Consider the following 26,604-nt stretch of genomic DNA (forward strand, 5'->3'; position numbering starts at 1 on the left):
CTTCCGCAGGATCGTCTCCTTCAGCTGAAAGTCGTGGACACAAACCAAGATGTCGGGAGGCGGCGAGCGCGCGCCACGCGGCAGGCCTACCCGATGTACTCTGTCCATCTTGACTTCATTGCGATCGTCCTCTGCCAAAATGTGCAAAAAGAGAGCCTCCACATATTCCCGGAGGTTACCACCGTCTCCATCCCACGGCACCGCTCTTATTCTGATGTTATTGCGACAGGATCTGTTTTCCAAGTCCTCGCAGTGGGTCTGGAGGTCCAGATTCTGCTCGCAAAGCTGGAGCAAGTCTTGCTGTAGCTGATGGACATCCCCACTGAGGCCCAAGTCGTGTTCCTCCAGGGTCGCTTCATGCTCGCCGATGCCGTCTACATCAAGGCGGACCTCACGGAGGTCGGAGGCTAGTTGTGCTTTCAGCTCCGTGATATCCTCCTTGATGGAGGAAAAAAGCTCAATCAGGAAGGCCTTCGTGACCGGGCCATCAGCGTCGTCTTTGGTCGGTGACTTGCTAGGACCGTGGGGCGATCCAGATGCCCCCTTACCGGGACCATCCTTCCCCGATTTATTCAGGCGATTCCTCGTCGACATGATGCGACGCCTCAGCGCAGATGGTGAGAGGCAAGATGGCACCACCTCTCCGCCCGATCGTCGTCTGCGCTGTCCAGCTAAGCTTCAGACAGGCCGGCGCCTCCTCGTCACCTCTGCTCGGCGACAACTGCCAGCTAGGACACCGGAATCACAGGCAGGCTCGTCACAATTCCAGTGTGGGGGACTCTCACAGAAGCGCTTCACTCGATCACTTGCCAGAGTCCCGAGTCCCCTCTTGCGAAGAGTTGAGGCCGCCCAGACAAAGCCCCGTAGGCCGCTCCGGTGCAAGTGCGTCACCAAAGTAACACCCCGGCTAAGTCCGCCGTCCCGTGTCGTAGCTCGACGGGAGAAGGGACAAACCAATGCAGGACGCCTCAGCGAACCCAGGAGAGTCAAAAGCCGGGGCTGAAATCGCCCCAATACCGTTAAACAAAGCTATGAAGGGCTCGGGATGCCGGAGGAGCTCGCAGGCACGTCTTACTCCGTCGCCATCTTGGCCATGCCCCCCCGTACTGTATTTTTAATAGGTTATAAATTTGGATCTTCAATTGATGACCTCTGTGCATGACTGGACTATTTTGCTCTTCCTTTGCTGACTGGTACATTTAAGATTTACTATTTGATTTCTGTATCTGTTTTTGATGAATTGTTCTTGTGATTATATACTCTGTTATTTTCTGTGTACTTAACTTTGTTCGGTTTATTCAAACCATTTATGATGATATGCCCTTGTATAACACCTTTGTATACCATCCAAGCTTACTTACAAAATGTAAATATAAATAGCATATGTGTTCCAATTGGCCTTGATTGTATTATTCTTAAAATGTATAGCAATGAGGTAGTAAGAGGCTAATATTGACGATATATATACAAACAGCACTTAAATAGGTCCGATTTCTTAATCTAGAAAGCTCAGCTTTTTTTTTTTTTCTTTTTGTGTTTTAGGCCAGAATATGAAACGCGAGTCTGGCAGGAAGGTACAGACTGGCAACATCAATGCGGCTAAGGTAATATTCCACATTGTCCATCACACTGAGAAAATAAATGCTTTTAACTTGCATGCTGCCATTTGCAGTTTTGTATAAGATGATGTACATGACACAGGACTTTTGATAGTCTATTACATCTACCTGAGCAGTTGTCCCCCATCAATATTAAGGAAATGTCTTGGAAGCAGATAATCCTCCCATTTAATTATTTATTTTTTAAGAGGATGTCTGCTATTTGAAAACCCAATACTTTGCTGGCATAATAGTTTCTAAATTTGCTCCTAAGCTGACACTTATGTCTCTGCCTTTTTTTCCTCAGTACAGTGCTTGGTTCCAGTGGACTTGGGCGGTTAATTATTTCACACAGTCTAGTAGAATGAGCATGTATTTCGTGGAGATGCTTGTGCTCTGAAGTTGCTTCTTGATCTTTACCATTATACATCATGATTTATCTACCATGTGGTCATGTTCAGATTCAATTTGTATTTGAATGCTTTTGATGAATATGCTTAGTACTTATTATTGTGACCAGTCTATAAGTATGACTGCGGGTAGCTACAGAGGTCTAGGGAATGTAGTGTTGGGTCAACAGCTCAATGGTCAAATCTACACAAACATGTAATGATTAGCTCAGTGTTTATCTGAATGTTTTTTTTAATCTCGTAACAGAACTTTACACTGCACAATTCAATTAATGTCATACAAGATTGTACAACTTTATTCATGAGATGCTACACAAACACTTCCTTGGCCTGTAACTGTCTTCCATCATGCAATGTTCCTGGCCCCACTGTTACTCCACCGCTCTACCATGGTGTAGGCAAGGATTTGGTTTAGGTGCGTATCACTTGAAAGTTCTCTCTAGTTAAGTATACAGCTCCGTTCAATGTCCTTAGTTGCTTTCATACTAGGAGTTCCCAAGCTGGGCTAGCAGATTTGCCCACACATCTCAGTCTCTCTTCCCCAGGTGCATTGAAGTTTCATGGTTACCTAATGGTGAGTGGCAGCCATTTGGGTAGTGTGACAGTGCTGGTGACCTTCCTTCCTGTGCTCAAGGGGTGGTCTCTTCTTTTCTTTTTCACTGCAGCAGCTCTTGTCAGTCTTTGCCAAGGCAGTCTTATGGGGTTGGCTGCAGACCAGCATTTCAGCTTGGGGAAAGTTGTGGTCTCCAAGGTGAGACTTCTTCCTTAGTGTTGTGGCATTTTGGTCCTCGGGCTGGTTTGGGGCTTGCTGCTTTGGTAGCGATTCATTTTCCTCCTCTTCTGTGGCAGCAACAGTCCCTTGGCCCCCAGCAGACTGCCAGGCAACATAGAATGAATAACAAACTGTTTTACGTCTCATTTAAGCTCTTAAAGATCTGTGCACTGAGACCACGAGTCTCTTTCCCAGTAAAAGCCGTCTCATCGATTGTTCAATCTCCTTCTTCTGGGTGCTTTTCATGTGGGAACATGCTGAACCTCTCCTACGGGACAGTTTCTCCATCCTTCAGGGCCAGGCACGCTCCTTGACTCTCTCAGCAGTCAGACAAGACAGGATTCGAAGCTCTTCACAAAGCCTTTGCTTTTCCATATTAGAGTTTTCTTCAGGCGATGTTCTCACCTCAGGGAGGCTGGCTTTCAGGCAGACCCCACCTAGATCAATACGTTTGGACTGGAACACAGTGGAGTGCTTTGGATCTCTCATTTATACTCCCAACCCCCCCCCCCCCCCCCCCCCCCCTCCCCCACCCCAAACGGCAGGGGATGTGAATCCTCTTTTGCAAGCGGCAGAACCGACTTTGGGTTGGTTACCTTTTGCAATGTTCTTTCCATGTTCATCTCCAGACACACCTTTGTGCAATATGATGACCCAATCAGCAGTGGGGCTGGCTCCAAGCAGGAGTACCCACAACATTGGCACACTGAAGTGCACCTAGCTGTGATAAGCCTTCCTGAAGAGTAATCTGAGATTGGAAAGGCACTTCCTTAGAATCTTCCTTGCCTTGAACACCAAACTGCAGACCCACCCCCTCACTGTTACCATCTAACAATTGAAAGTGCACAGAATGAACTAAACCATCTTTTGCTTAGCACTGCTGCCTTTAGAAATTTTATGAAGGCAGTCTGCATTCTCCTTACTGGGTTTCAGCCCTCCAAATGCAGGCAATACACTACTAGTGTCTCAGGAAGTTATCCTTATCCTCCACCATGTTTCATGCTACAAACTGGGACATCTAAAATGGATCCTGCTGGCATTGGTGCTCCTATTAGGCAGACAGAGTTCTACTACCATATATTGTGGCCCATGCTCACTGTACATGAACACTCACTCAGTATGCACATGGGATGTCGGTGTTAGGTCCTGAGTCTTACATGACAAAGGAACTGTACATGTAGGTTCCAGTAGACCACGCTTTAGGTGACACTGGAAAAAAGGTCTGATCAAAAGTCTAATCCGAAAGCACAGTAGACTCCACCAAACCGTTAAATGATACTCGGGACAGGGACCGTTGTCCACTTTCTATCGTGAAGGTATGCCTGGTTTTCCCCTCCAGACCACTGAACATGTTTTGGACCTCACAGGTTCAGGGACCTACGTAGGCCTTTGCTCTCAAGCTAGCTGTGCATGCTACCAGAGCAGCAAAATAAATTATGATACCAGCTACACGTGCAGTCTGGCATTAGGGCAGAAGTACGCATCCGTATACCATGCAAGTGGCGCTCGCTTCCCAACACTCATATGATAACAACTAAAACAAAGACTTTGGATTATTGTTCTATTGCTCAAGTCCATGTAGTTTATTCTGACTCAACCATACCCTTGCACCTCGATGGTCTTCATTACTATGAGTGTATGCGTGCTACCTCCAAATTAGTCAAATCACTTGATTTTTTTAAAACCCTTCGTTTTTGCATTTGTCTCCTTTGGGTGAAAAAGTGTCTCTCACTTTTGGGAAAACCTTATTGTATATTTTTTATTTGTTTAAAGGAAATTCATTGTACAGCCCACACATTAAGGGCATCTGCTTCACTCTTATTTTCAATAATTGAGCTCTGCAGTGCTAGCAGTTGGTGTAGAGTACCTTTCTTTTGGTTTACACATAGTAAGACATGGTGTAGGTGTATTCAAACTTGCACCAGCTTCTCCCCACCAATAAGCTTTAATTGTGGCACACATCATATATACACATACAACATATACCCCCTAAACATGAGGTGGCATCTACTAACTTTCTCCCCCCCCATATTTCATCAGTTATTTATTTTTATTTTTTTTATCGGACAAAATATCCCTTCAGTAGTCTGTCGCAAATCTAATTCAGAAAGTATCTTTTACTGATTGTCCAAGTGGCTCTTTGACTAGGTTAGGTTTGCTATTTCCAAAGCAAAGAAAGACTGGTAAACCATGGTCTACTAGAAACCTGATCTCATCATAAAGGTTTGATGCCATGGCAAAAGGTGTTCTGTATCTTGCTTCATGACAGCTGTTCCATTTATCATTCTCCTCCACTGAAGCATGTTGTGGACATATCTCTGCTAAAAAACACAACTTATTGTTTCTCCAGCTTAGTCTATTTGGCTATACACATCTTTACTCTGCATTCCAGCCCATTGTCCCCTAAACTTTATGTGCACTGCTTTTGGTTGAGCTTCTCAATATCGAGGCGTATTCCTTCGGCTGTCGCCTCTGTGAGAAGTTGGCCTGGTGTACACTGTCCACTAATTAAAGTGGGCACCTTTTTACCAATCCAAACAACCCTTATTGATTAGGTTAAAGATCACCTTTATTGAAAGCTATCCTAGTGGTCGGTATGGAGAGCAGCCTTCATGCTAAGTCTCGAAGGAATGTGAAGCAGCTTGTTTTACCAGTCTATAACCTCCTGAATGACCAAGTGAATGGAGAACCACACAAGGTATGTGTATATATAAAATTATGTATTTATTACTAAACACTCTACTAACCTCTTCATCAAATTAGAGAACAAAGCACACAATATTACAGTACTAGAATGACAGTAAATGGCACAATACACATCGGGCTCCAGGGGGAGACCGAACCATATAATAAAGTGGTATAACACCGTGCATTGGTGGTGAGGCTCATTGTTATTCTAGTAGTACCCTTTGCGTGGGCAATAATCTAATCAGTGCTTTTAGGAAGTAGAAGTAGAACCTTCTTGCTGAATAGATTCATTTGTGCAACTTGTGTGAATTAAACTTTAGATAGAATGCATAGTACTGTGTACTTACCTTTTGTTGGCTTGCATATGACACCTTGTATTGGGAAATATTGGTAAAGGATAATTGAGCTCATGCGGTTTACTTTGGTACAATTATATATCAATTGGAAGCTATGCTTGTACCATAGAGGTTAGATAGATATTAACGTATGCTTTCAATTTTAAAGACATATATTTCTGCTCCGTTAATTTAAATTCAGGCAGTGAGAGAGTAAATAAGATAACGTTTTTTTTTCTTGGGATACATTTTTTTTATAGTACTACTAAATCTCCGTTTGTTGCAGTACCTGTGTTGGCACATTTTACAGAATTAATAAGACATTTAACATGTTTACAAAGTCAAATGAGATAAAGGCACGTTATGTTCTTTTGTTGCTACTAATGTAGTATCACTTGTTTATCAACCACACGGTAGATGATTAATTGGCAATAAATAGCAGTCTTATAGCCAGCTGCACAAGAGAATCTGGGCGTTTGAGGCATGGAGACCTTATGTTGTAGTTGACTCTTTCTTTTGTTTCAAGATGGCTATTTTACATTTGGTGTTACTTCTGCTTCCTAAATATTATCATCAGCAGATAACTGGAAGCTCATTTCTCTCTGAGGGATCCTCTTCAGTTTTCGTACGCTCTGAATTATCTTAACCACGTGCAGGATACCGGAGCTTTTTGATATATATAATCTTTATACGTATAAGTTCAAATTTCTTGTTTTTATTGTTTTAAAACCTCCCAAATTGTGTAAATATAGTCACTGTTTCTAAAGAGTCTAGAAATATGTCACAAACTTCCTTTTAGTAAGGGAAAAAAATGACTATGTAGAACAATGTTAGGACATCGGCTGCACTCCTAGAGAATTACAATTGACACTGTACCCTTTGAGACTCACCCTTACTCCAGTATCCCATCATACACTAGAAGTGACAGGTAGGTCAGTTAATTTTTACAGTTCCTGTCAACAGGATTGCGGAGTGCTAAGCTTGGCTTTTTGAGCGTATATGTTCTCTAAAAGCAAAAAAAAAGTTTACAAAAAATCCAACTCTGATCTAACCAACCTCACTTGACGCTGGTAAAGAATAGTGCTTTCATTGCATTCTGATATGAATTCACCATATTTTCCAGTCCGAATGCCTTCATGTTTTGTGAAGTGCTCAAAGTCGCAATGAAAAAGCCCATTCAGACCCTCGTGACCTCTACGTCCTATGTCTTCCTGAAGAACACCACCCAGAGCACTGTAGACATAGTAAAAGTAAAACCAAAATGTCTTCCTGAAGGATAGGAAGTGGATTAGACGGCTTGGTTTATGGGAATTGCTTCTGGTGCCAGCCTCTGGACATCAAGAATGGAGAAAATTATTCAACTACTTTTACACATTCATCTTGACATAGGGACTACGCAAGAGATGGATCTAAAGTCCACAGGAAATCATTTAAAATGATGATACTGATCGACTTCAAGGCCTCAACATCAAGAACCACCTACCATCTAAGATAAAGCAACCTCAACATTCAGACCAAGACCTCCATCGACAATGAGAGACCCATCATAAACGTCGATACAAAGAACAACCTCCTCCATCGCAGAGGCATTCAGCCGATTGGCTCAGTTGCCTTAAGAGTGCAAGTAAATGCTCCTCAGTCTGAGTACTCTAGGACATACCCATTCAACCAAGAGGAATAAGATGCATAGGGTCAGTCTGTCCCTTCATGCTTTTCACCAGTGCTGCCATCTCCTCCGGTTTCACCAGTGACTGAGGTCACCAGTGATCTCACAGGATCCATTGACACCTTTGCATAAAGACACCATGGAAAAAGGGGAAATACTGGATCTAGATGTCCACGAAGATGTACATCTGACTTAAGACACTACAGACGTTGTGGAAGATCCTCTTCACGCAGGACTTCTAGGAATAGATGCTATTCATCAAAGTCCTATATGTCTGACACTTTCGAATTCTCCACCAGCCAGATTATCGCCAAAGACACGGGCTTCTAGAACAAGAGGTCAACAAACTTCACACTAATAGAACAAGCATTTGCAATGCAATAGGTCTCGCAGTTACATAAGTTTGAGCTATTGGCATTGTAAATGGCTATGCCTTTTATTCTGGTATTGGTTTTTAAAACCTAAATAAGACATTGTCATTTACAATGGCAATAGCTTAAACTCACGTAAATGCGACACCTATTGCATTGAAAATGCTTTTTTTAGGAGCACCTGCCATCTCGGGTTCAATGTAAAACCATAATTTTGTTCAGGCTATATATCCAACAGGATACATATAGAAAGCATTTTAATTTCGTAGAATATAGCTCCTGATGTGGTTCCTGCAGCCATATAGTTGACCAAAGAAATGTTATTAACAATGTTATTAACCATGTTTGATTTTAGAACTAAAGTAAACGTGCCACTAAATGTCAGTGGTAGCCCTGTGTTGCTGGCTAAATGTGTCGGGTGCAGGCCGTGGTCGCCTCTGCACCTTCATGTACGCGAGTTTAACTACCTTGGTGGGTCCTGCAGACGGCCTTTATTTTGAAGCACTAATCCCACCACCTCGAAGGGGCAAGCCAAAATGAGGGGCCCAGAAAATGCATCGGAAGACTTCACGACTGCCTTCCGGTAAATACCAAGGTTGGGGAAGGCCAAGTAGTGGACTGGGGGTTTTGTGGCCTAGGACGTGGAAATTAGTCATCGCCTGTGCAGGCGGCCAGAGCCCGCTGCAGGGGATGATTTCACATGCCATGGCAGCAGGTTCATAATCTAACATGGAGGGGGTGGCTCGCAGACAGGAAGGTACTCGTAACACAGGTCAGATGCTGTGGACTGCGCAGGACTCCAGGGGAAGCCAGCCCTGAGCCGGCACATTCACCTACATTCACAGGCACTGAATCCGATTTCCTGCATGATCAGACTCTGACTACTTGTGCACGAAAGAGAGCCACTCGCAGGGTATGAAACTTTGGGCCAAATGCAGGGCCTTCGAGGCAGATTACTGGATCTAGCCATCTTTATAAAGCACAAGGTAAAGGTAATGTTGGTGTGGCAAAGCATACATTTTCGAGTGCCATAGTGAATTTAACACTATTGATTAAAAGTGAATTGCAAACACCATGAAAGGCAAATTTTAAGGGGAAGGTGCTCAGTCTCACCTTACAAATGAGCATACTGCAAACCGGAAGACAGGCAGCCTTCGTTGGGACGTGGGCAGGGCCTGCCAAACAAACAGGAAGGAACCGCCGGAGAGGATGTCCGGAACTCTACAGCAGGCTCCATGCTGAAGTCTCGGGCACCATCAGAGGGATCGGGTGAAAAGCGAGGCAGACTGCATGGCACTACAGGCAAGACGGGGCTCCCGAGTGGTGAGGAGAGCCCTGCGGCGTGCTAAGCCAGCCAGGGAACCTGCAGACCGAGCCGGTGAGTCAAAGCGGAACTGGATGCATTGCCGGCGCCCATTCTGTTATCGGACCCATGCCGTGAGCATGCACATCAGCTGTTTCAAAGTGATGCCGTGAGCGTGCACATGGCATGTCCGGGCGCTGTCGGATGTGCACGCATATAGTGCAAGCAGGCGCTATAATAACGCCGCGAGCCAAGCCGTACACGTGCACAGCTGATGTCTTTCATGCATGTCGCTTACGCGCGCAGCATCGCTTGGCGAGACCTAAAAATGAAACGAAAACTGAGCTCTTCCTCTTTTCTCGGTCATGCTCTGCCACCTACAATACCACCCAAAAATTCCTTATTTATTTATAAAGTTTTATATCATTGTCATGACTTGCTTTGCTTGGAAGTGAACACTCTACCAAAAAAGTATGTGATGGAGGAAGTAACTTCTTATCAGCAAGGAATAATTATTTATTCCTGTCAATTTCTGTTTCATAAGAAAGATCCAACATAAGAATTAAGAACCAATCTCGAGCTGAGACTAAAACAAGCAGATAAAGACAGAGCTATAGGATGTAGTCCTTGCACCAAAAATACTCCTTGTCGCATCATGGGGATTAGATGTACCGCAATAAATCTTAAAGATGCATATTTCAAAAGTCCACTTGTAACGAAACACTGTAAATTCCTAAGATGTTTGGTAGAAAAACCTCACTACTAGTTCAAAGTTCGCCCTTTCAGCCTCAAGTCATCTCCTCTCACCGTTTCAAAGTGCAAGGCAGTGGTAGCTGATTGCCTATGAAACAAGAGATTATTAGTTTACCCTTATCTAGAATATCTGTTAATAAAGGCATCGGCTCCAAATACAGTAAGGAAACCCTTTCAAATGGCAGCAGCCATCTTGCAGAATCTGGGGTTGAAAATCAATTTTCAAAAGTCCACAATAATCCTAGGACAATACATAAGGCAATTCCCAAAATGTTGTTAAGATCAATGGAACCAGAAATCAGGAAGCTAAGAGAACAAGTTAATGTTATCCCAACAAGCCATCTAGTCATTCTCTTGGTTGTGCAAAGCTAACAATCTTCCGAAAGGGGTTTCCTTTCATCAGGACTTTACTCTACAGTCTATGGTAACCGATGCATCCCTTCAAGGTTGAGGTGCTGACATAGAAGGGAAAATCCTATTCACCAATTTCGTGGTGTTTACCAGCTGTCCATCTTGCTCTGTAATAACTTCTCCCTTCATTCGAAACAAATGCATGTCTTGGTCAGACGGACAATACAGCAGGAATTTTGTTTGCTGAACAAGCACAGAGTAATACGCTTAAGACAGTTGTCTCTGGCTTTTGGCTAAGAATCCAGTAATTACGGTGATGCATCTGCCAGGCATTCCGAACTAGAGGATACCCTTTTGTTTGATACAAGGCCATCATTACTGGATCTTCAACAACAACAGTGATGCAGAAAGCTTTGTAAGATTGAGGGTATCCTCAAATAGATATTTTTGCAGATGCAAATAACAAAAAATGTCCAAACTTCGTCCCAAGGTATTCCCTACCTGTACGCATGGGGAATGCCCTTTTGGTCAGTTGGCCATGGAAATGTCTCGACTTTCTTCCTTCCATCTCTCTGATTGCAACGGTGATTAAACTATTTCGTTTTAAAGTAATAATGATTCTCCAGTATTAGGGGTGTCTTTCATAGATTCACATGCTTGAATATTCCCCGTCGTCGAAGTGGGAGTCTCACGGTACATAAATAGCAGTAATATATATGCATGTATACATGAGAAATACCATAAATAAAAAATACATACATATTGTGAAATAGAAATGTAAGCTTGAAAAAAGTACCATAGAACAGAATAGGCCCATTGAAAAGCCCAAGGGAGAATTCACTTTAGTAACGTATAGGAGTCATTATGTGTTGGTCCACATTCCAGCCAATCAGGCTGTAGCCTCCTCTAGAACCTTCTCCTCAGAAGCCCAAGTCCTCAGATTTTCTACCGCATGTCGTGTGAAGGGAGTCTCCCTGAGCTCTGCTCAGTCTTTTTCCAGTTTCTTCCTATTTCTCTTCAAAAATGTCTTCTTCAAGGAAAACTTTGTTCAAGGCTTGTCTATCTTGTGGAAAACTGCGCCTTTTTCATGAGGATCCACACAGTAAGTGTATTTACTGTCTTTATCCGGACCACGTTGCCTCTACCTGCAAGCTCTGTCGCAAATTTCCTCCTAAGACATTGAGGGACAGAGAGGCTTGTCTCCTTCTGTGGCTACAGAAGTTGAAGTCATCTGATAATGTGGTTTCCGATGTTGAGAGTATGTCTTCTGGTTTTTCGAAATCCTCTCAGAAGCGTGGGTCTGAGACGGAAGTTCCCTCTCCTTTTCTTAAAAAGAGTAAAAAGTTGGGATCTTTCAAGGATGTCTCCTCACAAAACTTGCTTCAGGGCGCGCCTACGGGACCTGGCTCTCTGGCGTCTCGACCCAAGACCATGCCCTCCGTATCTAAAACGGGCATTGGCTCGTCGACGGGCTCGTCGACGCGTGCGTCGACGTCTTCAGCGTCTACAAAGTCCATTTTGGCAATTTCGACGTCGACGACTACTTCTTCCATGTCGACCAACTCTGCCACGACGACTATCATTTCGTCGACGAGCAGCCAAGAGGTGAGACCCATCTCGTCCATTATTAGGATCTCGTCTATCAAACCGTCGACGAAGAAATCATCGTCGACGCACCCACCGTCGACGGTTCCTCCGTCAACGAAGAGCAAGCCATCGTCGTCGACGCCTGTCCCGACGACCGGACCTTCCTCGTCGACGACAATCCCGTCGACGATGACATAGACGTCGACACTGAACCCCCCCCGTCGACGGCTGCTCCGCCGACGACCACCTCGTCGACGGCAAAGACTGCAACTTCGTCGACGACCAAAAAATCGTCTACCAAGTCTAAAGTTACTACGCCGGATTCAGCGGCGCCGACGAAAAAACAACTAGAGGGTGCTAAAGCTAGCGGCCTCAGCCTCCAGCTCCACACCCTCCGTCTCCAGTGCCTCGACCACAGTCTCCAGCACCTAGGCTTCAAGCTCAGGCGACTGTTACACCTACGTCTCCTTTGGGTGCTACTCATGATACAGATAATGAGACTCAAACTCCTCATAACACTGGAGTTAATGACACTGATGATGATGAGGAAATGCAGGAATGGGACAATTATAGGGCACAGACACCCTCTACTCCACCAACATCGCCAAGAACTTCGCCACCAGTGGATATCGCGAGTTTCCATAACCTTATGGTTCGTGCAGCAAAGAGGTTCCACTTAACGTTGGAAGCACAACAAACGGAATGTTTTTTGTATGATTTTAAAGACTTACCACAACGTCAAACTCATACCATTCCTATCATTGACCACATATGGGAAGAAGGTCTAAAGTTAATGGAACGTCCTAATTCCATTCCAGCCGTTCTACCTAGACTGGACAAAAAATATAAAGCGCCGCCTACCTCTCCGGCCTGCTTAGTTTCACAACCTAAGGCAGATTCAGTCATCACTCAGGCGGCACAAAAGAGGTCTCGAAATCCAGCCATACCCTTGACCTCCCCGCCGGATCAGGATGGCCGTAAATTGGACTCAATTGGAAAGAAATTTACCACAATGGCAGCGACAACGGTAAGAGCTTCCAACGCCTTAGCCATACTAGGTCGATACGACCGTCAAATGTGGTCCGAGATCGCTGGTCTACTCCCTCAAATGCCCGACTCCATCCGGGATGAAGCGCAGGCCATCATTCTCGAGGGAGAAAAGATTTCAACGGAAATAATCGACTGTGCCGTCGATATAGCCTCTACTGGTTTCCGACAACTGGCGGGTGCTGCAGTCTTGCGCCGCCAAGGCTGGCTGAAGTCAACAACCTTCCGTCCAGAAGTTCAATCCAGAGTGCTAGATTTGCCCTACGATGGCGAGTCTCTGTTCGGTAAGCACGTTGATGATGCTTTGGAACTTATAAAAAAGGACACTGATACAGCAAAGTCCTTAACAACTCTTCAATATAGAAAGAGGCCATTTCGTGGGGCACGAGGTAGAGGAGGAGGAACCTCTACTTTTCGAGGCACAGGCCAGTATCGAGGATACACTTACAGACAAAGAGGATCCTATCAGTTCCAAAATCGTTCGTCCACCTCCAGACCTTACCAACGGAAGTCCAACTACAGAGGGGGTGCGAACACCAGCAAAAAACAGTGAGAGGACTGCATCTTGGAGGTCAAATCTCGAAATTCTTCTGCAATTGGTCGAACATTACCAACGACCAATGGGTCTTGGACGTTGTTTCAAAAGGACACACCCTGGAATTTACGAAATTTCCCCCCACTCGCCCGCCTTCGGGCCCACCTTCTCCCCATTTCAAGGAACTGTTGGCCCAGGTGCAGCTTCTGATCAGAAAAGGAGCCATAGAATTGGTACCGCAATGTCAACGCGGCAAGGGGTTTTACTCCCGTTTCTTTCTAGTGAAGAAAAAATCAGGAGAGTGGCGCCCCATCTTAGATCTGAGGGCTCTAAACAAGTTCATCGCCTCAAAGACTTTTCAGATGCTTACCCTGCTTCAAATCTTGAATTTCCTCATTCCAGGAGAGTACTTTTCAACAATAGACCTTCAAGATGCCTATTTCCATGTGCCTATTCACCCCAGGCACAGGAAATACCTTCGTTTTACAGTCGGCCAATTTCATTATCAATTCAAGGTCCTACCATTCGGCCTTCGATCGGCACCGAGGGTATTTACCAAAATCCTAGCCCCGGTGGCCGCCTACCTGCGCTTACAGAGCATCCAGTTTTATCCGTATCTGGACGACTGCCTGATAAAAGCCAGGACTTTCCAACTGACGCAAGAACACACACAAGTCTGCATATCCCGGTTCGAAACGTTAGGCTTCTCCATCAATTGCCTAAAGTCACACTTTCGCCCTTCTCAACAACGAGATTTTCTAGGAGCCTCGCTCGATTCTCGGCTAGGGCAAGTGTTCGTTTCACAGGAACGTCAGAGCTGAATGTTACAGAAAGTTCAGTTCCTGCAGTCAAGACAGTACGTTTCTGTCCGGATGTACAAATCATTCCTCGGCATGGCTTCCTCGTGCATTCAGCTGATTCCCAACTGCAGACTGCACATGAGAGTCCTTCAAGAAGAACTAGACAGCCAGTGGAAGCAGGTATCGGGATCGTTCGAAGACCAGATCCATCTGACGCCCCGCATACAAAGAGCTTTGGAGTGGTGGGCTCATCCTCCAAACATAGCAACAGGTCGCTCATTCAAGGACGAACAACCAACACTGACATTGACGACAGACGCCTCCCTAGAAGGTTGGGGGGCTCATCTCGACGTGATGTCCGTGAGAGGCAAGTGGACGGCGTCTCAGCGCACTTGGCACATAAATCGCTTAGAACTACTGGCGATTTTCTTGGCCTTGAAGTCCTTTCAAAGAGTAGTGCAGGGACAGACATTGCTGGTGAGGACAGACAATACCACCAGCATGCACTACATCAACAAACAGGGCGGCACAAGGTCTCTCGTACTATCACAACTGGCACAGGAAATATGGGATTCGGCTCTCCTACATCAAATACATCTTCAAGCTGTCCATGTCCCAGGTGTGGCCAATGTGCTGGCGGACTCGCTCAGCAGAGCCCTCTCGGACAACCACGAATGGGAACTCCACCAACCAACGTTGGATTACATCTTCCGACAGTGGGGCCGACCACAGTTGGATCTCTTTGCAACTGTTCTCAACAGGAAATGTCAAAGGTTTGCGAGCCGGCATCCACACAAGGAGTCGAGCGGGAATGCCTTTTCCATAGACTGGTCGAACGCCTTCAGCTATGCATTCCCTCCACTGCCGCTCATTCCTCGTCTGTTACACAGAATGAGATTCCAACCATGTCGGATAATCCTGATCGCACCCAAATGGCCGAGACGTCCTTGGTTCTCAGATCTCCTTCTATTCTCTCTGACACAACCGATACAGTTGCATCCTCTGCCACATCTTCTCACAATGCATCAAGGTCAAATATGTCATCCGGATCCAGCATACCTCCAACTTCATGCCTGGAACCTGAGTACAATGAATTTGCACACATGAATATCGACAAAGATTGTAGGACAGTGCTAGCAAATGCTCGAGCACAATCTACTGTCAAAACTTACCAGTTGAAGTGGAAGCGTTTCTGCGCTTGGTGCTCCACTAGATCACTAAATCCCATGTGTGCTCAGCCAGAACAAATCTTGCCATTCTTTTTGTTGCTAGCAAAATCAGGACTATCACACTCCACTCTTAAAGTTTTTCTAGCTGCTATCTCTCGTTTCCGCCATGATGGCGTAACCTCTTTGTACTCCTCCAGGATAATAAGACAGTTCTTCAAGGGCCTTTTTCGGATGTTCCCTCCAATCCGTCGGCCTCCACCTTCATGGCGACTCAACTTAGTTTTGTCTCAGCTGCTTTTGCCTCCATTCGAGCCCATCCATTCTTCCAATCTGAAATTCCTCACTTGGAAAGTGGCTCTGTTGCTTGCTCTGACCTCTTCTAGACGCGCCAGCGACATTCAAGCCTTTACTATACAACCACCGTTTCTGCAATTCTCCAACGAGGCTGTTACCTTGAGAACAAATCCCAGTTTTATTCCTAAGGTTCCCAGTGACTTCCATCTCAATGAACCTATTGTCCTTAAGACTTTCTTCCCTGCACCTCAATCTGCAGCGGAGCGCTCTTTGCACACTCTGGATGTGAAACGCTGCCTTAAATTTTACATTCAACGCACAGCTGCCATCAGAAAGACTGATCAATTGTTTGTGGCATATGGCCCAGTGTGCAAAGGACAACCTGTAACTAAACAGACTATCACCAGATGGATATCGTCTGCCATATCCTATTGTCATCAACGCGCTGGCAAGCCCCTTCCTGCTCCGGCTCGAGCTCATTCCACGAGAGCTGTATCGACTTCTACTGCCCTCTTTGCGGGGGTACCTCTAAGACAAATCTGCAGAGCTGCTACTTGGTCAAGCAGCCATACTTTTACGAAGCACTACTGCCTGCAATCAACAGATGCCGCGGATGCGGCAGTAGGTCAAGCGGTGCTGCAGAATCTTTTCCGATAAAGGTGAGCCTCTGTTGCTACCCGCCTCCAGTCATAAAGGTATTGTCATGTTTTGGTTTTTATTACTTATTAAGTGATATGTTATGCCTAAACTTAATTTGTATCTTCCTTTATGACTAATGTACGGTTTACTGCTTTCTATTCTTATTCAAGCATGTGAATCTATGAAAGACACCCCTAATACTGGAGAAGAACAAAAGTTACTTACCTGTAAACTGTGGTTCTCCAGTATTGGTGTCTTTCATAGATTCACATGCGACCCTCCCATCCTCCCCTCAGAGGCTCTCTTCTCCTCAAGCATTTATACTTACTTGTGCTACGAAAATCTGAGGACTTGGGCTTCTGAGGAGAAGGTTCTAGAGGAGGCTACAGCCTGATTGCCTGGAATGTGGACCAACACATAATGACTCCTATACGTTACTAAAGTGAATTCTCCCTTGGGCTTTTCAATGGGCCTTTTCTGTTCTATGGTACTTTTTTCAAGCTTACATTTCTATTTCACAATATGTATGTATTTTTTATTTATGATATTTCTCATGTATACATGCGTATATATTACTGCTATTTATGTACCGTGGGACTCCCACTTCGACGGGGAATATTCAAGCATGTGAATCTATGAAAGACACCAATACTGGAGAACCACAGTTTACAGGTAAGTAACTTTTGTTCTTGTCAGCCCCAGAATGGCTTCTATAGTGATGGTTCACTGATCTTCACCTATTTGAGACCACACAGGCAGCTGCTGTGCAGACCGAACCCTCTCTACAAGTTCATAGGCCAGATCCTACACTCAAACCTACCATATATGAATTTAGCGGTTTGATTCCTGAATTTTGCATTATAGACACTTAAATCTTCTACAAGATTGCATGACCATCTTGAAAGAGGCCCTCCACAAGGAAATCCTAGGCTTTCAAGTGGAAGAGATTCTGCATCTAGTGTATTCAGAATAACCATAACCCTGCTACATGCCAGGAGGATATGGCAATTCCATATCTTTTCCTCCTGGTGAGATCCAGCTTTTCTTTGTCTCAAAAGTTTTTCAGCAATTACATACATATAGAAGTCTCTTCACTAATGGCTTTCTTTAAAATGGGAGTTGTGTAGGATTTCTTAGAAGGAATTCAAGTTTATTAACGTAATCTTTTTCCCCTCAATTTCAGCCTCATCCACCCTGCCCCCTCCGCGTATTGGAAATTAACAAAGTACTTTCAAAACTCATTGGTCCTCCCTTTGAACAGATAAATAAAGTGACTCCAAGATTTATTGTAAAAGACAGCCTTGTAGCAGTTACAATATCTGTATGCAGAGTCGATGAAATTAAAGCTTTATGCCCAAAAGAGCCTTTAACAGTTTTTCATAAGAACAATGTTGTAATGAGAACTACCCCTCACTTTCTTGCAAAGGCAATGTCCGACTTTGTTGTCAATTTTGTTTACCAACCTTTCTCCTAAGTTTATCTAACCTTGAGGAAATTATCCTTCTTTCATTTGATTGTCTAGTATTAAAATGTTATCTTGATTAAGCAAAAGAGATCAAACAAACTGACCGTCTATTTGTGAACTATGGTCCTCTTAGGACTGGTCTCTGTACTTCAATGTAATGCATTTCCTAGTGGATTGTCTTTCATTTTCTGTTACCAATTAGCAATGAAATCTCTCCTTCCTAAGCTTAAAGCTCACTGAACATGGGGGAAAAGCAGGATCCATGGTTCAGATAAAAAGTGTACCCTTCTCTGAAATATATAAAGCGGCTACATGGAGATCAATACATACATTTACCAGACCCTATTGTTTGTATTCCGATTCGAGAGCAGATGCCCAAGTGGGTCGGACTTCATTAGGCAGTCTTTTCAGATAGATATGGAAACTGTTCTGCCCTTTTTTTCTTTTCTTGTCCGTGTTTCTTGTTTGTAGTGGGATGAGCTTGGTATTCTATTTAGTGCTCATGAGTTTTGCTGAGGATCCCCTGACAGAGAAGGAAACATGTCTTACCTATAATCTAAGTTTTCTTCAAGGGGGAATCCTTAATAAAATCAACGACCACTCCCACATCCCCGGACAACAGTTAAACGCAGAATTTTGTGCCCATGATCTTGAGCTTAGTGAAAATGCACTGTCGTCTCTGTTGTATGATGAGATACTAGAGAACGGGTTGAAACCCTTAAAGGCACAGTGCCAGTTTTAATGTTCTAGTTATGCATGGTTTGAGTGATAATTCTTGTCACTTTAGACTACACTGACAATATACAATTGGAGATGTTTTAAAAAAATAACTTAAAATAAATTGGGCCAATTCTGGCAATGTTTGGACTGCCAGGCCTATTTTCTATACATAAATGCAACTTTCTTTTCTTTAAAAAAGAACTTGTACATATATAGAAATATATTTTGCAACTGCTTCAGGTTCTGCTAGTGAAGGTTTATGACATTAGTGAGTATCCACTGGAAGATATTTAGGATTACCGGTAAACTGTTCCTTTCACCTTTTAGGATTATACCATATCTTCAGTCGTTTATGGGGTTCTAGTGAAGAATCTTGGGTCGTATCAATCTAATTTCAATACATAGTTTGGGGTCAGTTGCAAGCTTAGGCCTTCCATTTTCATTTTTTAACAGCACAATATCTGCAATACCATGTGAATTGAAGTTCAGTGGGGACTTCTTCATTTTAATAAAAAGTTCAGTTTATTGGTAGTTTACGTACTACTGTATGACCATATCTGACTTATAATTTTTGGTTTCTAATTTTCAGACTATTGCGGACGTCATACGAACATGTCTAGGACCAAGGGCTATGATGAAGGTGATGTATTTGACACAAACAACTTCTGTTAGCATCCATGTCATGGATTGGCACTCGCAGGGAGAGGGTGGAAGAGTCTTTAACATGGATAACAATTAACTGATGCATCTACACACCTACCTAGACTGATCCAGTACTGCCTGAGTTACTTCAAAAGGCCCTCTTCAGCTGATTCACTGGTGGTCTCCTCACTTTCAGTAGACTCCTTTCCATGTTTAATAGTTAATATCTTCCATCAAAACAGACCATTTTGTCATAATATGTATTAAATTACACATAATGATGCATATTAAATTGATAGGGCCTCTATGGTGCTGCCCCAACCTTATTATTGTCGTGCTGCATAAAATGACCAGATTAGAATCGGTGGTGAACCAAGCGAGGTTTTATTTGCATTTGAATAAGAGAAACATGGCGGAATACGCATTTGAGGAGACTAAAGTACATGAGGGAGTAACAATAACAAGGTCTCGGGGACCGCTCAGTTACCTGAACCACAAATGAAGTATCTACCATTGGCCACGCCCCCTATAAATTCACTGTGCCCCGCAACAAAACCTAAATGTCTTACAGTCTGTACTAATGCAAAGTGATGATGAATGCCCTTCTATGTGCAATGATCACTTTTGTTAGGGTAGGTGGGAAATTAATTAATTCTGGATCTCTTTCTGAGATCTGTGGAGAGAATATTTTGGGGCATGAGAAACCGTGATCTTTATTACTCTGTTTACACACAGACAGTACATTCCGCAGTGTGTATTATTCTGATGGTCTTAATGTTTTTTTCTTCATATCCTGCATTTTAAAGAATGTTAAATTGTCAGTAAGCGGATGTTTAGACCACTGTTTGTGCAGTATCAGAATATGTTAAATATGAAATATTTTGTCAACCTACATGTTTGGGGGAAGTCACTTCTTTGATTGAATCACTATTTGGAAACCTATATAGATACACAAAGGAAGATTCAGATTTGTGCCAAAATGTTTAATTCTAATGTGTTATTGAGCTTTTTTGGTTTCTCCTTTTAGATGCTTCTGGATCCAATGGGTGGCATTGTTATGACCAATGATGGGAATGCTATTCTGAGAGAGGTAAATGTTTGCTTTTTACATTTTAAAGCACATGATTCAGGTTTGTACAACATTTTGTGTATAATGCCTTTAAACGAAAAATTCGAATTAACTGGATGTAAACAAATACAATTAGTATATACAGAAATATAACTATACTGCTTGTACAATTTGTGTGCAACCAGGCACAAAGGGGAAAACTAAGTTTAAGGTGCGAGCAGACATTTTTTAGGTTGAACCTTTTGTAGGTTTCTGTGGCATTGCGTGCCATTTAATGCATAGGCTGATTTTTGATTTACGTGAATGAATGTTCTGTGTATCAGATATAGGCTGAGTTACAGGGAGTCGTCAAGTGGCCTGGTAAAGCATAGATGGATCTCACTGTAGATGCCATTTTCAGGTTCTTTTTTCAAAACGTGTTTTACTTTGTATTCAAAATGCTGCATGCGGATGGGACAGAAGGGATTTTGGGCGGGGGGGGGGGGCGTTGGTCGTTGGTGCAAAATGCAGATAACCAGGGCATAAGTCTTCAATTTTTAAACTTGCAGTAACCTGTTCACCCTTTGTTTCCCCCTTGAAATGTCCATGTCTGATCCTTGTAGATTTATTCTTTCTGGGTGTGTACCTTGTGTTCTTGTGGCTACAACTACCTTTATTGTCCAATTATTTAATTAATTACTCATTTATGCAGCGCACGGCTACCTCCAACGGAGGTGTCCCGGCGCAAACTGATGCAGCAGAGGGAGAAAGAAAGGAGTGGACTACTGGCAGCCGAAAAGCCAGGTTTTCAATGTTTCCTAAAAGCATGTTCATTCTCTGACTTACGAAGGTGGTCAGGCATGGAGTTCCACCGAGAGACCGTTCTTACTGAGAAAGCTCGACCACCAATCCTGGCTGTAGAAAAACGAGGAATACTAAGTAGTTGCTGGAAATTTGATCTCAAGACCATACTCTGATGATAGTTCCGGAGTCTGTGTCTCGGGTAAACAGGGCCCCTATCCCTGGTAGCTCTATAGGTGATGGTTAGAGCCTTAAACACTATCCTCCTTTGGGGGGGCAGCCAATGGAGGCTCCGCAGGTGGGGAGAAATGTGGTGACGGAGAGGCACATTTCTAATTAGTCTGGCTGTTGCATTCAGAATAATCGTCAGTCTTGTAGTCAAATAAGCTGGAAGACTCAAATATAAGCTATTTGCATAGTCTAATTTTGATGTAACCATAGAGTGAACCAGTCTTCTACAGTCCAATTCATAGGTAGTAGATACAAGAATCTCCGCAGGGCTTTTAATTTCCAGAAACAGGACGAGGAGACTTGGGAGATCTGGAATTTACAAGAAGGGTGTGTGTCAAATTTAAACCGTAGATTCCTAGCAGAATCAACTAGGATCAGTGAGGGGTTTTCCTCTGACGCCCACCAGAGATCGGAGAGCGGAGGAGAGGGTTGTTTGAAAAACGATACATCCGTTTTGTTGGTGTTTAATTTCAAGCAGCAATCCGTCATCCAGGTCGAGATGTTAATCAGACCATTCTTAACATTTTCGAAAGCTGCCTCAGAGTGTACTCTAAAAGAGAACACCAGCAGAGTGTCATCAGCATAGGAGACCGCTTTCACTCCCCATTTCTCTACTAGATAGGCAAGGAGGTGTAAAATGAACATTAAATAAAGGGGGGGTCAGAGCCGAACCTTGGGGAACCCCACACATAAGTGGTTTAGGTGGGGAAACATGGGGACGGAGAAATGCTTGCCGAGGCCGGCCCTCTAAAAATGAGCGAAACCAGGCAAACGTGGTACCAGTCACTCCCAGGTGCTCAAGTCTCTCCAGCAGGATTTGATGAGACACTGTGTCGAATGCTGCAGTTAAATCAAGCAGCACAAGCATTGCAGAGCTGCTATGGTGTAAGGATTCACGTACAGTTTCCTGCTACTTCCAAAAGGGCTGTCTCTGTACTGTAACCAGTTCTAAAGCCAGATTGCGAGTCGGGATAAGTTAGATAATTGCTTCTGGATTTCCTTCTCAAGGATTTTGGCCGGGACAAGCAGGAGGGAGATGGGCCTAAAATTCCTGAGCTTTTCTGGATCGGCGTCTGCTTTTTTCAGAATCTGCAGGACAAAGGCTGTTTTCCAGGTGGCTGGGTAAATGCCATTTATCAGGGAGGAGTTCTAAATAGGGTTAAGTTGCTGATTGAACCAAGCCGCCAACAGTTGAAAAAAAACGTAACCGGGCAGGGATCACCGGGCGAGCCTGATTTACATTTACTCAATACTAGCAGAGCTGCTTCTGGGCCAAACACACAGAACTCTGACCAGATTCTAGGCGGGTCTAGAATTAGTAGTAGCGGAATTGGAGACCCAGCCGGGGAGAAAGAGGAATAGATCGATTGAACTTTCTCCTGAAAGATAATAGATATGTCCTGACAAAAGGAAGCAGAGGGAACAATCGTACTATCCAGAACCATCGGTTTAATAAAGCCTTGAACAATCTTCTTCTTTAACTGAATTATCAGAGGACTTGATTTGGTTGGCAATATAGTCTATGATGATACATTTTAGCCCATGGAATTTTTTTTAAGCTGTTCTGTAAGCACACTTGGCCTCCGGATTGTAGGCTTTATGCCAGGCACGCTCGAGTTTCTTGCATACGCTTTTCTCCAGCCTGTGCATATCTTTTTCCCAAGACCTTGAAACCATGAAAGAAATTGCTGGCCATTTCTTTTGATTTCCTGGGAACATGGTTGCAATTAGTTCCCAAAGCTTTGTAACCCTTTTCTTCCTCTTGATCCAAAGCATTTAACTCTAAGGTGCAAGAAGTTGAGCCTATTAAGGTTTGCCAGATTATTTGTTGGTATGGAAGGTGAATAGGGGGAAGATTTGTATTTAGACTCTGATAGAACTGTTTCTGCTTAATGCAGCTGCCACCAAGGTCAAACGTATAACCACCCACACTGAGGAGCCATAGCGTTAATATTTATTAAGGAAGGGAGAAATCATTCAGGTCTATTATCCTTGCTGCTTTTATGTTCTCTCATTAGAGAAGTACATCCCACTTGTGGTTTTCATCTTGCAGTTTTTTCCATGAGAGCATCATTAGGCTAACACTAGAATTTCCAATACTAGGATCATCTTTTACTATCAAAGCCTGTGAATTCAGGTACTCCTTAGAGGGAGGCCCTGCTAAAGGTCAAAGGTAGAATGTTCCTTTAGAGAACGTGCAGTTCATTTGAATAAGTGTCCCAGATTATTAGACATGAATCACGCACAGTGATAGTTACAGTGGGTGTAACGGATAAATCAGAGTGATTTATCTGGGGTGCTGGCTGCTATAGTGGCAGCTCACCCACTTTACCCTAAATCTGAAACCACAGTTGAGTGTACTGGCATTGCTGTTTGATTATCCATATTTATGTTCCTATGATCGCGGCAGGCTCGTTCTGATTTTTAAAAGCGTCGATATTTTTTCAGGTCTAAAGTTTTGGCACATGATTGTTGTCCTATTGTACAGATAAAGGTCACTAGTGGCGTGTGCGAACTTGCCATATCTTTCATCCTTATTCACACTGCTGCCCTTGTTTGGAGATGACCAGTGGAGTAGTAGTTTCCATGAGGGTGAGATGTACGTTCTTCACTACATTTGGTAATTTTGACAAGTTGGAAGGTAGATTTAGTCATTTTCTCATTTTTGCACACTACTCCCTCTGATAAAGGCTTGGTCGGCCTTGGGATGCTTATTGTTGCTGAAGTGTCTGCCATGGTGTCAGCAGATCTTATCAGGGCCTTTATTTTTGGGTCCCTAAAGACTGGTGGTTTGACAGATGCCTTTATTTTTCCACTGGTATTAATTTTAAAATGTGTACTTGGAAAAAGCACTTAATCCAGTTGAAATTACAGAAACATTTATCTGCTGTAGCTGCTAACTTGCTTTCTCTTTGCCCGCGTCGAACCGTTCAAAGACTAGGCTGTACACAGCCTGTGTTCTAAGTGCTCGCCCCACTCCTGGCAGTTATATGGGACTGGATAATCCAGATTTTTAAAAGTAAAGGCCCAATTCCTGGTGGAGACACAGAGCAATTTCTTGTTCAGCCCTTCAATTTCAATTGTATATTTCTTTGAGTAACTTACTTGATAATAGGCAAACAGGAAGTGCACCACTTATATTTCTCATTTCTGCAGATTCAAGTCCAACACCCGGCTGCTAAGTCCATGATTGAAATCAGTCGTACACAAGATGAAGAGGTTGGAGATGGAACCACATCAGTCATTATTCTTGGTATGAATTTGAGTTTGCTACAATCCATAGTGTTGGTATATAATCATGTTTTTATCTAAATCCATGACGGTTTTTTTGACAAGCCTTTTCCCCAGTTACCCCTTCCACTTGAGGCGTTTTTGGATAGTGTGCTTTTGGGAAATAATGTATCTGGGGCTTTTACCTGCCTTGTGTTAATGTCCATTATCCTAATCCCGTTTTGCTCATTACCTCCTCCTTATGCGCAGACACGTTATCCCAGTATAGTGCCTTTCTGCTGGTTTGAATTGAGTGCACATCAGTTCTTTTAGGCTGGAGGTATAGATAATGCTTCTTTGACTAGTGTGTTAGGTTGGCTTGCATTGAAGCACAGTGACGCCTTGCTTAGCCCTCTGAGGTGTTAGCCAGCTACGCACTGCCATTAAAGTAAATGCTCAAAGGACATTTAATATATTGAGATTTGTGTCATTAGTAGTTACCTTTAGAAAATCAAAGATCCCACTTTTTGTAGCTTCTCATGAAAAGCATGTTTTTTCCAGCTATTCCTCTTTGACTTTGTTGCAGAGTGACTTTGCGATCAGTGTTAAAATGAATATATGGAGTAAAATGCAGCTTTAATTTGGTGTTCAAGATTATATATCCCTAATAACTTTAGTAAATACTAATGTAATAACTTATCTGAAAGAAACTGGTTAGTGTTAGATTCCTTACCTTAGAATATCCCCAGGTGTAAAACTGGATCCGGAAAGTTTTGCGTAGCAGTACCCCTGCGCGTCGGTAGGCGTCGTCTGCGGCTTTGCGACCGTCGTTGGCGCCGGGATGACGCCGTCGGAGTACTTAGACGCCGCCCTTGCGCTATGACGTCAGTTCTTCTTCTTTTTTCCGCGCCAGCAAGCGCAGATCCGGGAAGAGCAGTACTCCTAAGTCAATTTTTGACTAACTTTTTCGATCTCTTTTGGATCCTTCTCGAGTCGATAGGGATGCCCGCGTTCAAACCCTGCGACGACTGTAACTGCTGGATGTCGGTTACCGACCCTCACCATCGGTGCCTTGATTGCCTTGGGGCCGACCACGATGACAAGTCGTGCCCAGACTGCCGGGCTTTGACGTTGGAGGCGGGAGCGGTCCCGTAAGCGCCTCAAGATCTGGCAGTCGGCCCCGTGCCGCTCACGGTCCCGGTCCTGGCGGAGGTCGAGGGACTGGTTGCGGGGCCACAGTCATCACAGCTCGGCGAGCCGACACCACTCGTCGGGCTCCAATTCCTCAGGTAAGTCGAGGCGGAAGAAGTCACATCGCTTTTCCGACTCTCGCACGATGCGGCCGGGGTTTGGGCGACACCGCCCCCGTGGCTGTCGGAGCCACGAGCGCCGTGTCCAGCTCCAGACCTGCCGGTCCCTGGGCTGCACACGACGCCGGAGTAGATCGACCCTTTTCTCGTGGCCATGAGGTCGCTCTCTCTTCTGTCTGACTCCTCCAGGGTGCCCTCTGGCACCGCGGGTCCGTGCAGGGGGCCTGAGCGGGCCGGCAGGTGCTTCGGCGCTGTCGGGTGCTTCGGCGCCGCAGGGCCCCTCTGGATCCCAGGCCTGGATCCGTGCTGATGCCGGTCGACCTTCGGACCTCTCCGCTGGCCCAGTCACCAAGGGCGTCGACCCTGCGCCGTCCCCGGACCACACTGTCCCCGGTCCGGATCCGGCTCCATCTTTTGACCCTGACTACCAGGAGATGGAAGACGAGGAGGACTGGGAGGGGTCTGAGGACCCTCTGGCACTGCAGTGCCAGTTGTCACAGGACTGGGCAGATGAGGCGGGGGAGGCCAGTGGTCTGGACACTTCGCCCGACACTGGATTTGTCTCCCCTCCTACCATGGCTACGGAGGAGGGGGCTGCTTACAGTGTGGTGTTGACAAGGGCGGCCAAGGCCTTACATCTTGAGCTCCCTGTCGCGGCCGTGAGGACTGATCTCACTGAGGTGCTCAGACTGCAGGCAAGCTCCTCTGACCCTCAACTGCCGTTCAACGAAGCCCTCACTGATGTTCTGTTGGGCACCTGGTCCATGCCCTCTACAGGCCTCCCTGTAGATAAAAACGTGGCCCGACGCCACCGCCTGTCTCCGGGCGACCCCAGCTTCCTGTCCGTTCACCCCACCCC

General features: G+C 44.6%; 1 protein-coding gene across 1 annotated transcript in view; it reads left to right on the forward strand.

Annotated features, from left to right (window-relative positions):
* The window catches only part of CCT3 (chaperonin containing TCP1 subunit 3), a 201,329-nt gene that overhangs the window by 36,904 nt on the left and 137,821 nt on the right, over window positions 1-26,604 (forward strand). Inside the window, exons 2-5 of the mRNA XM_086947621.1 lie at window positions 1,543-1,604; window positions 19,093-19,143; window positions 20,173-20,235; window positions 24,382-24,478. Of these exons, the coding sequence (XP_086803747.1) occupies window positions 1,543-1,604; window positions 19,093-19,143; window positions 20,173-20,235; window positions 24,382-24,478 (273 nt within the window). The remainder of the gene's footprint in view (window positions 1-1,542; window positions 1,605-19,092; window positions 19,144-20,172; window positions 20,236-24,381; window positions 24,479-26,604) is intronic.

Source organism: Lissotriton vulgaris, chromosome 12, assembly GCF_964263255.1.
Source record: "Lissotriton vulgaris chromosome 12, aLisVul1.2, whole genome shotgun sequence".
In the NCBI taxonomy this organism is placed as follows: domain Eukaryota; kingdom Metazoa; phylum Chordata; class Amphibia; order Caudata; family Salamandridae; genus Lissotriton; species Lissotriton vulgaris.